This window comes from Dipodomys merriami, unplaced genomic scaffold (genome assembly GCF_024711535.1).
Source record: "Dipodomys merriami isolate MVZ:Mamm:240054 unplaced genomic scaffold, mDipMer1.0.p SCAF_148, whole genome shotgun sequence".
Taxonomy (NCBI): domain Eukaryota; kingdom Metazoa; phylum Chordata; class Mammalia; order Rodentia; family Heteromyidae; genus Dipodomys; species Dipodomys merriami.
In genome coordinates, this window is record NW_027202804.1 from 2,284,093 (window position 1) to 2,300,569 (window position 16,477).

The following is a 16,477-nucleotide window of genomic DNA, read 5'->3' on the forward strand; positions in this document are numbered from 1 at the left end:
TGAGAAGTTCTTGGGGTTGGAGCTATGGCTCAAGTGGTAGAGCACCAGCCAGTGAGGGGGAGCGTCAGATACTGACTTTGAGACCTGGTCTCAGACTTAAAAGAAAAATTGAAATAAAGAAGAAGAAGGTCTTCTAAAAGAAATAGATTTTAGAAATTCCCAATCAGGTAGTCATCATTTCTATATGTAAGTGATGCACGAAGATCATCTTATGTTTGAAAGTTAACCATGAAAAAAATAGTTAACACAAACAAATCAATCATAAGTCCTTCCCCCAAACAAGAGATTGGAGGAAAAAAGACAGTGTTTGAGAAGAAAAAGGAAAGGAATTTCCTACAAAGTTACAAATAATATGGTACAAAGAACAGATAATAAATAGCAATATATAAATTAAATAAATCAGGAAAGCTGGGGGAAAGAAAAATACATCCATAGAATTTGTGAGTGTAAAATGTGAGCTAGAATTGAAATCTGTCAATAAAAGTATAAAAGGAAAGTACAGGGGTGTGGGTGGAAAACCTCTTCCAAAAAGTAGCATAAAATGGAAAGTGGATGAAGGCAGAAGGGAATCTTATAGTGCAAGCTCAAGAAATAAGTAAAATCTTTAGAAAGAAAGAAGAGAAAATCAAGTGTGGTAAAGACTAGCTTGGCCTTTGCCCTGAGTTCTTAGAAATCTCTAAGGTCTTCCAATGTCCCGCCACGCTTAAATAAGTGGTCTATAACTTTCACCAATGTGTCACGGTTACACAAGTATGAGGAGCTATTTCAGGCACAGGAAAACTAAAAACACGCAACCATTTTTGCTATCACATTCTCAACTGGAGCTTTTGGCTACATTATTGGTACCATCCATGAATCTGTGAGTTCTAGAGATGAGATTGGTAATAATGTGGCCCAGACTGCCAAATGTAAAACCATCATCATAATTTAAGCATGGTGTCCAAAAATAAAAGAAAGCAAAAGGATTAAAAAAAGATTGTAATTGTGGATTCAATTTATTTTCATGTGTAAGCCTTCAAACATCAAGCATCATAGAAGATATTGATTAATCAAGCAAATATCCAGCCTTCTTATCCTGTTATATGCAAATGGATTCATATTCCTTCTATCTTCGTTCCTATGCTCTGTCAGCTGCAAGGAAGTCTTTACCTACCCATATCCCCCAAACCATGGAATCTGGCGTCTGGATTTTTCTTCTCCATCACCACCCTCTATCATGCAGAATTTGGACAAATGGAGGGGCACTCAGGATGCACTGAAAACATCTGGTAAAGTCATCTTGTAGTCAACAAATGGATTTGAAAGCCAACTTCTAACTGAACAGGCTTTGATTTGTCCCCAGTGTCATCTTTATTTAATGACTCAGTCTGCCAAATCCAACTCCTGTTGTGGGTTTCACAAAGCTTATATTAAAAAAGTTTTTACATTATCATTGTCCATTCTGGAGCCAAGATCTCTAAACATCATGGCTTTAAAAGAACATCTAGATCTATCAAGGGCAATAAAAGTCTAATAAAAGTTAATATTCATTGAAAAGAGATCATGGATAAGATCTAGAACTATAGATCATTTTGGACAAGGAGACTGGCAAGGTTTCTCAGTGTTTTCCTACACCACTCAATAACGGACAAAATTCTAGATCTTGGGCACACTATGATCAACACCACCACAGGGTCACACCATGCACACTGAGATAGTGCCCTCAGGACACTTTCCTCAGTAAAACTGAGCATCAAGCCCCATAGCAGTGTTCTTCTCTTCCCCTAGGAATGCTGTTAGGAATGCCACCATTTTGAAAGATGATGCCATCTCATGAAAGATAATTTTAAATGACTGACTTCTCCTTGGTGGTGGCTGATGAGTAGCTTTTTACTTTTTTTTTAACTTAAGGACATATTAAACACACTTTAAAGAACAAAACTTTGGGAATGGATCTTACCAAGAAGCTGTTTTCTAGGGTGCATAAGGGTTATTTCAGGAGGAGGAGTCTTAGGAATTAAAATGCCATTCCTCAAAGATGGCTCTGATCTGACCACATAAGCAAGCTCTCAGTACCATCCTGGCTGAGCTCTATTTGTGTCTGGCTACCTTTCAATTTAATGACACCTGGAAATTTTGCTCTCCTTAAAATGAGAATGTTAATTATGCATTGTTTTCATTTGAAAAATCACAAAACGAGATTTCTGGGTTGTTTTTTTTTTTTTTTTTTTTTGTCGGTCGTGGGGCTTGAACTCTGGGCCTGGGCGTTGTCCCTTAGCTCTTCAGCTCAAGGCGAGCGCTCTACCACTTGAGCTAAGCGCCACTTCTGAGATTTCTGGTTTTAAACCTGAGAAGGCTGCATTATTTTTCCCCATCACATCTCTGCAGTTCGCAGGTAGTGTTCATGTGCTTAAGCTTTCTGGAGAAGAACAAAAGCACGCTAATCAATTTAAATATATAGAAATCTTTCCACAAATGCTGGCAGCCAAAACCTTGTTTTCTGGCCAAAACTTTAAATCTACTGTAACTCCACTTTACTTGTTACAACTAGTAAACATTTTTCTACTTTCTATTTTTTCCCTTCCAATTCAGAGGAAAAACACATTACTACAATATTGGTTCATGGTTCACGACCATCACTAAGTCTATCTAATAGTTTTAACACACAAACTCAAGTGTGCGTACACATACACAATCACAATAAAGAAGGCAAACATCTGCACATCTTTTCCCCCACTATTTTAAGAAAAAGAAATCTTGTATGACTCCCTAATTTTAAACTTGTATACAACATCTCTGAAAATATAGTTTGCATTTTATTTCAAAGCGCCATTTTATTAAGAAACAAAGGAAGGAGCGGATAACAAACTGGGAAATCAGAGTCATGTGTCAATGCATTGGGACAGCTGGACACTGCTGTCTCGGGCAGTGCAAACACAAGGCTGTGCAACTTCTCCATCTGTGCACCCGGCCACATTCCAGTTATAAACAGAGCAATACCACCACGAACTAAAACAAATACTTGTGAAAGATTCACAGCTGTGATGACTGTTGCATTTTTTAACATCAAATATTATCACTTCTATGTTAAATCCTTCTCTCGCCACCACAGGTTGTCTGACATATATACATATGTATGTATGTATATATATATATATATATATATATATATATAAATTTTTATCTGAAGGCCATTTACCAACATAGGTCTTTTATCAACTGTTCATTTGGGTCCTTTAACATTTAGTCGAGCATTTACAGAGACATCAATATGGATATAGACAGGCAGGTTTTAAAGAAGAGTCAGCAAGGAGAGACAGGGAATAAGATGATAGCGATGCTGATTTTACATTATTTCCAAGCTTCCTGGCACACATAAATCAAGAAATATAATTTGTGCTTGGGAGGCACTTGAAGGCAATGAATATGGGTACTAAAGTGCCTTTATTATTTCATTTGGCTTACAGAAGCTCAAAGATAGTTCCATGTAAGTATCCTGTTTACATGGCCTCAATAATAATCATTGTAAGAGTTCCGTAAAGATACTGATAATTCTTTGATCTCCTAGTACCTAAATATTCTCCAATTAGACAGGACTTGTTAGTGACATATAGATTTGGGTATTTTTTCAAAAACTATTATTACCATCCTAGGGACTAGAATGATAGATTTGGTACAGATCTTATAATAGGCTTACTTCCCTTAGAGTGCACATCTTTTACTTACTCTACTAGTTGTTCAGAAATTGGGGTATGGTTTTTTCTTATTTCAAAGAATATATACTGGAGGTTGGTGAACATCAAAATTCATGCCTAAAGGGAGTTGTATGTTAAAATAGGGGATGAAAAGCTTACACTTGAATTTGTCTCTTTTCTGCTAATCTATAAGAAGATGGTCCATGGAATATAATCATGGGAGATCAAAGGAAAATTGATGATAAACTTTAGAAAAACAGAAATAATATCCTAGCAAAAAAAAAATGACTTAAAAGTTCGGGGAAAATATTCTCAGAAGTATGCTTCCTTTGAGGTATTATTGTTGTCATTAAAAAGAATGCCTTTGCTGTGTGAAGAATTTTTTGTATCAACAGGTTTAATTGAAAACAATTTATAGTCTTTGGGAAATTGGTATTGTTTGGGATTTTAACTATTGCCACCATCAAGCAATGATAACAAATTAAACAGAAAACTCTGGAAAGGTAAGACATCACATACTGATTTTAAAAACCCTCTGTACTGTCTGGGGTTTGGTTGGTTTGGTTTGGTTACATATAAATCTCATATTCAGAGTCAAAGCCAGACACTCAAAACCAAATGTGTTCAAAACCATTAGGAAGAGTCAAACAGAGAAAGAGCGATATACACAAGCCAAAGACAACAAAACATTTTTCCCCAGATGATTGGTGTATTGAATGGAATACAGAGAAAGGCAAAAGGGCTTTATATACTCTTGGCCATTAGGATGCAAACACCAGCCAAACAGGATCTTACAAGCATTTCCAGGTTTATGAGCAACACCATGAGAAGACTAAAGCAAACACAGAATATGTTCTCAAAGAAAGCCAGGTCATTATAGTCCAATTTCGATTTCTTACCTCTAACGACATTTAGGTTTTACACCGTGGACACAAAGGCTACAGTTTTCAGTGCGGTCAGTCATTCAGTGAACCTTGTTAGAGATCAGAGTTGTAAATGAAGAACAATCTCTAGTTCCGTAGTGACACAGAATGATTGCAGTGGGAAGTATGTCACTGGATGAAGACTCTCAGAGCCATCCCAAGCCTGGACGTGTGTTGGGGGAAAAAATCCATTGCCTGAACATTCAGCATAAGAACAGTTCTTGTCCATTGAGGTCCCCTGGCTATTAAAATCAACTGTCCTCATTTGGACTCGGATATGAGCTGTCATTCAGAAGAAGTACTCTTTCTGATTTTCATTGACTGTATTTTGTATATTAAGCTCACTTTTCAAAACAGCCTGGGCACTGTCTACGTTTTCTGACCTTTTTGTCTCATTTCTTTTGTATAACCTTTTCTGCTGATAAATTCGAATGGCTATGGCAGTGATGCAGAGCAAGATAAAGATCACGACAGCTATCAAACCTAGATGAGAGAGAAGAGACACAAAGTCAGAACCTCCGGTGAGATGCAAGCCGTGTTGACTGCATGGCTTCAGCAGTGCTTAGAAAATTATTTTCCACTTCAATCAAGCCTCTGCAGCATAGAAATTCTAAACAGGACAACTTCAAGCACTTCTCATTCAAGAAATAACAGAATGCATTGAGTTTCTTCTGGAATCTGTCAACGTCTGCTTATTCTGCATGCACCATCTATGCTACTGATTGATCCATCCGTTGATTGACTGTGCCGGTAACAGGGCTTAAAATCAAGGCCTCGAGATCTTGCATAGCGTTTTCACTCAAAGCTGGCCCTCTACCACTTGAGCCACAGCTCCACTTCTGGCTTTTTGCTAGTTAACTGAATGTCATAGACTTTTCTCCTTGGGTTGACTTTGAACTGCAAATCTCAGATTTCAGTCTCCTGGATAGCTAGGATTACAGGTGTGAGCTCCCAGTGCTGAGTCTCTTTGGTCTATTTAATGAGTTCATGTATAACACCAAATATGACCTGAAGATCTCTAAGACTACTTCATAGAGAAGTTTTCATTATTTTTAAATTATAAAATATATTAATATCTCAAAACAATTAATAGATGATGTGTTTATGATTAAATGTTGAACCATTTAAATTAAATTTATTTTCTTTTTATTATTGTCTTTAGTTACACAAAAAGGCTTCCACAGAAAAGCCAGGCAGCAGTGGCTCCTGCCTGTAATCCTAGCTACTCAGGAGGCTAAGATCTGAGGATTATGGTTCCAAGCCAGCCCGGGCAGTAAAAGGCAATAAACTACTCAGAAAAAGCCAGACGTGGTGTTATGGTTCTAATAGTAGAGTGCTAGCCTTGAGGCCAAAACGTTTCAAGGTCACCAAGGTCCTGAGTTCAAGCCCCAGGACTAGCAAAAAAAAGGAGGGAGTTTCAACAGGTCAATTTATGAGCATTGCATCTTGATCAACAATATCTCTTCATCATTCTCCTCATCAGCTGTTGAATGGATCATGTCATTGAATAACTCTAATAGAATATATATACATTATATATGTATATGTATATGTATATATACACACACACAAACTGCTCCCATATGAGGAGAACTGGTTTTTGAAACTTCAGGTTTACAAACAAAAGTTTCAAGCACTAGGATTCTTAGCCTCACTTAAAGGTATCCTCAGCATATGGTTATTCTTGGCGATGAATGATCCTCAGGTATGATTGACAAGCTTCTGCCAAACCTGGGACTTTAGGAGGAGAGTCAAAGGGTAAAACTTGATATCATGAGCCAGAAGCCTGTGGCTCACACCTGTAATCCTAGCCATTCAAGAGGTTGAGATATGAAGATCATGGTTCAAAGCCAGCCCAGGCAGAAAAGTCCCTGTGGGACTCTTATCACCAATTAACCACTCAAAAACTAGAACTGGAGCTGTGGCTCAAAGTAGAAGGGCACTAGCTTTGAGCAAAAGAGCTCAGGGACAGCTCTCAGGCCCTGAGTTCAAGGCCCACAACAGACAACAACAACAACAAAATCATCATCCTTTAAACTTCCAATGATGGTATAAAACAAATCAAGGTGAAATTCCTAGCTCTTAGCACAAATGAAGACAAGGACTGTTACAAATTGTAATTTTCTTCTTTGAGTTCATACAGAGAAGTAAGCACACTGCCAGGTAAAATCCAGCTTCATTTGAGGGTGTCCTTGATTAAGTAGGAAAACTTACTCATGTTACTAAATCTTGCCCTTGACTACAATTCTTTTTCAACGTTTTATGCGCTGAAGTGGAAAATACACGTAAAGCACTTCTGGTACATTCTGAGGGAAGTTGCCGACCCTGGGGCCAGTACTGTGTGAATACTGGAGTCATGAACTTCATGATGTTTTTAGTGTCTCATTTATGTGGAAAAAGGACCAGGGAAAGTATAGTCATTCTGATGTGAGGACCTTGCCGAGTATTTTCTAAGATGAATGAAGCAAATCTGTCTCTTCAAGGGGGAAAAACACAACTAGCAGCAGATGTTACCAATGCTAAAATTCTAGTTGTTCAATAAAAATAGAATTTGGCAAGTTTCTGTCTGGCACCGGGAGTGTGAGAATTCCCTCACGTCTAAAAACACTTTGATGAATGAGTAGAGGGCCTCTTAACAAAAATAGGTACTATGAAAATCGTAATGTGGAGTGTTACTAAGACTCCACTCTTACATAAAGCAGACTCAGCACCTGAAAGCATGGCTCGGAGATAAAATGCATGCCCAGCAAGGGCAAAGGTCAGAGTTCAAACTCTAGTATCACTAAAAAAAATATTTAATTAAATAAATGTATGTGACTATAATGAAATCCAATCAAGTTAAAAATTTAAGGTTCTTACCAGTCAGTAAATGCTGAAGCAGATGATATGTCAGTGTTGTCATTAGTCACCAATATTAGCAGATAGAGCATTCATACAGTTAAAAAAAAAATCAGGGACAGGCCGGGCACCAGTGGCTCGTGTCTATAATCCTTGCTATTCAGGTGGCTGATATCTGAGGGTTGAGGTTCAAAGCTAGCCCAGGTAGGAAAAGCTTATCCTTAATTAACCATCAGAAAACCAGAAGTGGAGTTGTAGCTCAAAGAGGTAGAGTGCTAGCCTTGAGCACAAAGATCAGGAAGAGCACCCAGAACCTGAGTTCAAGCCCCATGACTGACCAAAAAAAAAAAAAGAAAAGAAAAGAAAAGAAAAGAAAAGAAATTAAAGGCAGTCTCTCAACTTGTCTGCTGACTATATGTGATTTATCCCTTTTAAGTTGGATGTGTTTCTTTATCATAATCTGTTGTGCTCAGGAAAGACATTGACCTCAGCTTTTGGACCACAAATATGAAAGTACAAAATAATAAAATATTCTAAGTGAAATATGAATAGCTACTCTACAATGCTGCAATCACAGCATTTTTGCAAATAGTTCCTTATGAAGAAACAATAATGCTTTTTTTCCCTCTCCTATCTCCAGCTCTCTATCTATATCTGGGTAGCCTGGTCCCAAACATTCTGGAAGATCTGCATCATCCCTTTGAAACGTCTTATTAAATCAACTCTCCCTTAACCTCCTTACTTATCATAAGGCAAAGAAATAGATCGTGGAACATTGAGAGCACAGGGACATTAACCAGTTTGTAAAATGCTTAAATGGATTCATTGTGGCTACAGACGGGGTGCAATTTATAAGGAACTAGACAACAGGCAACGTTCTAACCCAGGTCGACCAGATGGAGGAACACACACGAGGATCATCCAGTGTGATTTAGCAGAAAAATTACACCTGGTCCAGATGAGGCCTTCTGAATTTAGATGGCCTTTGCCAGCTGCTTCTGCTCCCGCAAAGATCAAAAGCAGATAGCACTGGTCGAATGGAAGCCGGGGAGGTCCCCAAGGGCATGTGCTCCAAACTGCCTGTCTCCTTTCCACGCATGCGCGCTGAGGGAGTAGTTCACAGGTGAACGTAATCTACTTTGTTCTAAAATAATAATAGAATGACTTTTCAGCCCGTCTGATACCATATTTAACTCTCTTCATCTTGGAAATGACCTTTGCACAGAGCAACAATAGACACCTAAAGATGAAATTATTTTGTCTCTACAATATTCTCTATTTTCATTACCTCAATATCTAACACCCCTAGACCCATACTAGCTGAACGCGTAGTATCAACACTGATGAGACTGTGTTTGACTAGGAATCTTAGCTGAAAATGCTGAGTAAATTGTGAATCCTATAGCTTTAAGCATGCTCTTACCATAGAACATTAAATCACAGATTTTTATGCTTGATTTTTTAAAATATTTTTTGTCAGATGACCAAATGGAAATTCTATTTCATGTATCTTCAATTTACACTTTGGGATTGAGGAGAATAAAAGGTACAGAAAGAAAAATGAGCACAAAGTTTTCACCAGGACTACTCATAGTTTAAATAAAATTGTAACTCCATGAAGAAAGTTCATGTCTAGATAAGTAGGAATATATAACTTAGTTCCCTTAGATCCAATATAAAAATTTTCACGTATGTGAAAAGCCACTTTAATATGATGAAATAATTATTTACTGTGATGTGTCCATATCATATTCAGAGTGTGGAGAAAAGCTAAGCCACTTAACATTTCAGTAATCTGATTAATAGCATCTTAAGAACATTAATCAGGAAGAAAAAATGGGTTATTTCTGGAGTTGGTTTTGAATAAATTATACCTCAGAGAAGATGCTATCACATTATCAGGGAGATTACTTTTTAAGTTGTTGTGGCTAGGCACCAGAGGCTCATGCCTGTAATCCCAGCTACTCAGGAGACTGAGATCTGAAGATTGCAGTTCAAAACCAATCAGGACAGGAATGTCTATGAGATTTATCTCCTATTAGTCACCAAAAATCCAGAGTAGAACTATGACTCAAGTGGAAAAGCATCAGCCTTGACTGAAAAAGCTCAGGGACAGTGCCTAGAGCCTGAGTCTGAGCCCCAGTACCTTCACAGCCACAAAATAAATAAATACACTTAAAACTGCAATGAAACATTTAAGCTATTCACTTTATATTTGATTAAAAATATGCTTAAAAGTATCATGTTCATTGACTGGAGTAGCGAAACCTTGCAAATATCCAACTTTAATATGTATCAATACAACATATACTTCTAATCTTAACTGGAGATTTGCCTTGCTTTTTACATGAACACTGATATGCCGAAGAAACCAGAAAAAAAATAACATTTCCTCGGATATATTCAGTGTTCCCTTGGGTTTACAGTTGGCCATTTTGGGGCTAAATACTATTTGTTATTATCGTATTGCAACTATTTTTTGAGTGTGATGCTTTAGAAAAATTGTCAATAACTCTACTGCAGGTTTCCAAGGAAGCCAAGAAAGAATTCTGGAAGATTCCATGAAACAATCTAGCCCCAATAGTAAAAGGCCCCTTTGCCCTCTCAATTCAGTGGTCTGGCACTTGGTGTGTATATGGATTCTTTATCATTTTATGAGCCTGAGTCTTCATCATTATTAGGGTTTTTCTTATGGTACTGGGTATCAAACGTGGAGCTTTGCACCTGCTGGGCAAGTACTGTGCCAATGAGCTACGTCTTAGCCCTTCACCATTATTAGTAATGATAATAAAGGTTGATCATTGGCCCTCTCCTGCTTCCCATTACCTCCAATGACAGCAGAGTCACTTTTGATGGCATTAGTGAGAGGTTCTCTGTCATCCAGTGTTCCAGAATGATCTGCAATTAAAGTATGAAAGGGGTCAAGGATGATATAGACAAATAAAGAGAAGAAAGTTTTAAAAACTCACTAAGAATGTGGTTCAAATGGGGCTGGGAAGGTGGCTCAAGTGGTAGAGCGCTAGCCTTGCATGCCTGAGGCCCTGGGTTCGATTCCTCAGCACCACATAAGCAAAAAGAAAAAAGCCAGAAGTGGCGCTGTGGCTCAAGTGTAGAGTGCTAGCCTTGAGCTGAAGAGTTGAGGGACAGAACCCAGGCCCAGAGTTCAGGCCCCATGACCAGACGCCCCCCCCCCCAAAAAAAGAATATGGTTAAATGGTGGAGCAAGAGGTCCTGAGTTCAACCCTCAAGACAAGAAATAAAAGGAGGAGAAAAAGGAGGAGGAGAAGGAAATGGAGAGTTAGGAAGGAGAAGGAAGAGAAGGAGGAGGAAGAGAGATAGGGGAGGGTAAGAGCATGTGGAGGAAGAATAGAAGGAAGAAGAGGAAGAAGAAGAGGAAGAGCAGGAGGAAGAACAGGAAGATTCCTGAGGTACAAAAAGAAGGAAGAGAGGGACGGGGTAGGAAGGACAAAAAAGATTCATAATGTTTTAAACAAAAGCACAAAAAAGAAAAGAAAAGAAATAACCAACTCTGGGGTTGGAGGCATGGCTCAGTTAGTAGAGCATCAGCCAAAGGGCAAAGTGTCAGGTACCGAGTTTGAATCTTGGTCTCCCAACAACAACAACAACAAAAGATAAATGTTTTAAACAAAAATAGAAGGCACTGGTGGTTCACACCTGTCATCCTACCTACTCAGGAGGCTAAGACCTGAGGATCAAGGTTCAAAACCAGCCTGGGCAGAAAAGTCCATGAGACTCTTATCTCCAATTAACCACTCAAAATCTGGAAGTAGATGTGTGGCTCAAAGTGGTAGAGTACTAGCCTTGATTACAAAGAGGTTCAAGGACCATGCTCAGGCCCTGAGTTCAAGCCCCAGGACTGGCAATAACAACACACACACACACACACACACACACACACACACACACACACACACAAATAGAAGGATAAAGATGAATACAGGGTCTCTGTCATTTTCTCTTTAAGCAATAGCAACTGCAATGGAAACGATACAACTCTGGCAAAGAAAGGAGAAAGACACCTGAACATGAAAACCAATGTTCAGAAACCATCTCCTGAATGGAGTAGCATCACAATAAAAAGCATCTTGCCCAGGTCTAGTGGGGAGCCTGTGTTGGTGACTGGGTGTGTGGTGGAGGTACCCTCTGTAGTCACCTGTAAATGAATGTGTTCTTTCCCTGGAGGTGGCATCTGTGCCGGCTTGGGCCACACAGCTGGACTCGGTCACGTGTCCTGTGATGGTGACGGGGGCCGGGTGGCTGGGGTGCAGAGCAGCCTTCAGAGGAGCTACGTGGCCAAACCGCACCGCCGAGAGGCAGCCGGTGAAGCCTTGGGCCGCAGCCAGTGCTGTGTCCTGGTCCATACCACTGTGTTCTGTAAACCCAAAGAAACGCCATGTTAGTAAGAGTGATGTGTGGGAAATCCAGTCACGGTAAACCCAGAGCAACAGGACTTCTTGTCTTTGTCAACAGAAGAGATCCAGTCAGTCTTCACGTTGAAATATCCCAAGCTCATGAACATCGTTAGCAAGTATTGCTACTGAAGAGAGAGAGAACCAACTCTGTTAATATGCCCTCAGCAAGAATAAGGGAGGGTATGAGTGGAAGGGGACATTTTCATTTTAAAAACAGACCATTAAAATATATTTGTGAGCTGGTTTGTAAGCAATAGTATCATGAGATATGTCCTAGAGGTAGAAATCATGCTCAACTGGCGTGTGTGTGTGTGTGTGTGTGTGTGTGTGTGTGTGTGTGTGTGTGTGTGTGTTTCTTTCTTCCTTTTTTCTTGAGAGATAAGCCATGAAAATAACTGAAGATACATGGGAGGGAAAATGACTCTCTACAGTTCCCTGGTCAATTGCTGGACCTGAAACTTTGGCCTGGCTGAAAGCTTTCTGGTACTTTAAGATGCAACCCAAGCCTGCCAGGCTGCTGGTGCCACAGGTCATAGTGCAAGGTCATTCATTGCTCAGGTTCAGCACTGAAAACTGTCATAGCCCATTGAATATTCTCTTTGTTTCAATTACAGCTGATTCATTCAAAAATGTTTGTGCTACTTTAGGTAGATAACTCCTGCTCCTGTTAACAACAATTTAGTTCATTTTGGACTGTTTTAAATGCCCACATACTAATGTATAATTCGACAGCTAAGACTCTAACCTATATAGCAGTTGTCTAGCAAGCCTAAAATCGAAATAAAGGGAATTTATTGTAGAGGGTTTTTTATTACTATTATTAAGTATAAAGGGGTTACAATTCTGTAAATCAGCTTATGAGTGCAATGCTTCTGGGTCAGCCCTTCATGCCCCCCGCTTTCTCCTCCTGTGTCTACCCACACATTACACAGTTGATTCTCTACATAGCATACCTTGAATACAATGACTGCATTGCAGAGCTTTTTAAGGTACAAATACTATCAGCCTATCATGCACCCAAAATAATCATGAAATAGTCTGACTAGTTTTTCTTACATCGCCAATGGGTGAGCACTGGCAAATTTTACTTCTTGTCTCTTTAAAACAACAACAGCAACATAGGTATTAAATATTCATGGAGTGCATATTTCTACTGGGCACTGTTGTGAGGAATGTGCATGTTCCTATTTGAATGTTGCAGTAGGCACTAGACGAGTATCACATTCCAGCCACATCGATGTGTGAGACTTAGGTTCAGAATTTTAATGATTTGCCAGGGGTCACACAGGGCGTTGGCATTTGGTGCTGGGCCTCATCCAGTTGAAGACAAAAGTCACAAGGTCCTTTCGTTCAGAAGCAACTTCGATGGCTCACAGAGTCTTTCCTTCTCTGCACTTACATCTTCTGCTGTGTCATTTTAACTTTTCTTTTAATTTTAGCTTTTATTGGGGAAGTGAGTTTCAAGGTCTTTTTTAAAGGTAATATTAAATATCTTAACTCCTCAGCTCCAAGCCTGCTGTTCTAGGTGTTTGAAGAACAGTTTCTTCTTCTTTGAAAAAAATTTTGTAAGGGTGATGTACAGAGGGGTTACAGTTACGTAAGTAAGGTCATGGGTATATTTCTTTTTGAACGGTGGTATCCCCTCCTTCATTTTCTTTTTCTTTTTTTTTTTTTGGGGTCCGGTTGTGGGGCCTGAACTCTGGGCATGGGCATTGTCCCTCAGTTCTTCAGCTCAAGGCTACCACTCTACCACTTGAGCCACAGCACCACTTCCGGATTTTGTTTTTCTTTTTGCTTATGTGGTGCTGGTGAATTGAACCCAGGGCCTCATGCATGCAAGGCAAGCACTCTACCACCGAGCCACTTTCCCAGCCCCCTCCTTCATTTTCTCACCCCCCCCCCAATTCCCTCTCCCTACAAGCTGTAAAGATCATTTTGAAGAATACTTTCTGTTGGCTCCATTTTCGTTCATAATTTATACCTAATGCTGAGAAATACTGATTAGTCATTTAATATCAGGAGAGTCCATCTCTATGAAAGAAAACAAAAGATTAAAGAGACGGCATCATTTTTCTGTTGTGCCCTTTAATCACTTCCAGAAAGTTCATTGTATCATTCTTAATTATCTATACTTAGAAGCATGTGTGCATTAACCCAAGAGATCTCCACACTAGCCATGGAAAGACTTAATGGATCTTTTTTTTCTTAAAATAAAGAAAGAAAAGAAAGGACTTTAATATCCAGGCATGTATTGCTAATTCATTAGCAGGAAAGTGGAATGCAGGTTTTCAAATTCAGAGGGTCTGACACACATAGAACACCCTCCCCATAGGATTCTTATATCTCTCCACACAGAGGCAACGTTGAGAGATAACACTCTGGTTCACACAGAACATCATGAGGTCCTGAAGCAGATAGCTGACTCTACACTTCCAGTATAGGGTGAAGCACTTCATCTACGGGCAAAGAACCAAAGGACCACTGAGCCTACCCTCATAGCCATCTCTCTGTGACTCAGTGATGAATGGATGAATCCTGAATGGGTGAGTTAGGACCAGATGAGTCGTGAATCATGAGTGGATGTCTGCTCAGTCCTCCAAGAGCCATGGCTTACCCTTCAACAGATCCAGCCACCCTTGGATCAAACACATTTTTTAAAAAATGGCATCCATACTAAGTATATAAAGACTTTTCCTTATTATTGTTCTCGGAACACTATAGGATAACCATTATTTGCATCATATCTGCATTTTTTGAGTGTCATGATAATTTAGAGATGATTTCAAACATCTGGTAATATTTACAGGTTCTCAATTCTACACCAGTCTACATAAGACCCTGGAGCATGCGTGGATTTAGGAATCTGAAGTGGGTGCTGCAGCCATTCTTCCTGGATAAGAAAGTCAAGCTATAAATTCAAAACTACATGTAGCTTAGGAAAAATAGCATTGTTGCTTTGGGAGGTTTTGTGTTGATGTCATTTGTAAAAGTAAATACATTTTAATAGCACCCTAATCAGAGCAGTGTTTCTTCCCATTTCTTCTACAAGAAGATTAAGATGATGAATAAAAATTCGACAAGCTTTTTTAAATAATCATATCTTCGAGTCAGAAAAATAAATGTAAATAGCCAAAATTCATTTTCTTGATGGAAATCTGATACAAAGCACATTCTTTTAAAAACCTCACATTTACCAATGGAAGGCATTTTGCCTTTTGTATGAATGCTAGTGTTTCCAGGGAGAAGAATACAGGAACTGGATTTCCTACAAATCTCACATCTTGCATTTGAGCGGAGAGGACAGATAATAAACATAGAAACAGAAAGCAAATGAGAATTTTGAACAGCGATAATGCTGTGGGGCAAAGAAAAGTAGATTGGCCACTGTGATGGAGTGTGTGAGAAAGAGGAAGTTATCTTGATGGATTGGGTTCTCTTTTGTGTTTATTTTAAGGATTCCTTGGTTCAATGGACCTGTTTCTTCTTAATACTGCATGAATATTACTGCTGCACTTTGTTGGCTCTGTTATTTCTTCTTCTTTTCTGTTTTAATATTTGTCATATTCTTATTTTTTTTCCTTTCTTGTTTTATTTTTATCTCGTGTTTTTCTCCATCATCTTCCAGGGACATGGCGAGCCCTATGAATTCACACACAAAGTATTTTAGCTTGGAAATTTTTCATAGGTTGTGCAGGCAACTTTTGTTTCAACTTTATCTTCTGTGTCCCTTTGTCCATTATTTTGTCCCTTTTTGTCCATTAGTTTCTCATACTGGATATTATTATTATTACCCAAATGATTAGATTTTTCTCTTTTGGTGTCTATCCTTGTATGATTGATTTCTGCATAAGCCAAAGGTTTTTTCATTGATTGCTTCCTCCAGATGACAAAATCAAGAATCAATAAAGATTATTCTTTCCAGTTGATTTTTTAGTTGATTTTTTTCTCAACTAAAAACCACTCATATTTTTTTTTGCTTTATTATGTTCTTAAATGACCCTTGTTAAGAGTCCTATGTGGCATTTTCTGTCTCCTCGAATAGTTTTATTGTGGTTAAGGAATCATTCTGATTGTTTGGTTTCTCTCTCCCCTTCCGTTGATGTTGAATCCTTTTAAGCAGTTTTAATCCTTTTAAGAATCCACTTTTGAGAAAATAAAACAGAAAAAGAGTGAATAGCTTTACCCCCGAAGTTGCTGCTATGTAACTCAAGCCTTAGAAATACACGCATCGTGCATCTGCTTTGACAATTATGCTATAAAACTAACAACCCAAAATACTTATCTTGCTTAGTTTTCTCTTTTGTGCCAGAACTGGGACTTGGACTCTTGTTTACTTTGATGCTTAAGTCTGGTGCTCTACCGCTTAAGTCAAAAGTCTACTTCTAGATTTTTGTTAGTTAATTGTAGATAAGAGTCTCGGGGACACTGCTGTCCCTGCGGGCTTTGAACTGTGATCCTCAGATCTCAGCCTCATGAGTTGCCAGGAATATAGGCAGAAGCCACCAGGGCCCAGCCATCTTTCCTATTATATGATTCCTGAAATGTTAACCTGGTGTAAAAAAGCTAGAAAAAAGAAAGCAAGGGAAAGAATTGTCCTCTGCTTCACTGA

At 38.9% G+C, this 16,477-nt stretch overlaps 1 protein-coding gene across 1 annotated transcript in view; it reads right to left on the minus strand.

The window, feature by feature from the left end:
* Positions 1–2,209: 2,209 nt before the first annotated feature.
* Positions 2,210–16,477, minus strand: part of LOC138826693 (contactin-associated protein-like 4) — a 231,888-nt gene continuing 217,620 nt past the window's right edge. Inside the window, exons 22-24 of the mRNA XM_070021932.1 lie at positions 11,610–11,828; positions 10,262–10,333; positions 2,210–5,080 (exon numbers count right to left, since the gene is read on the minus strand). Coding sequence (XP_069878033.1) covers positions 4,887–5,080; positions 10,262–10,333; positions 11,610–11,828 — 485 coding nt within the window. The 3' untranslated portion in view covers positions 2,210–4,886. The remainder of the gene's footprint in view (positions 5,081–10,261; positions 10,334–11,609; positions 11,829–16,477) is intronic.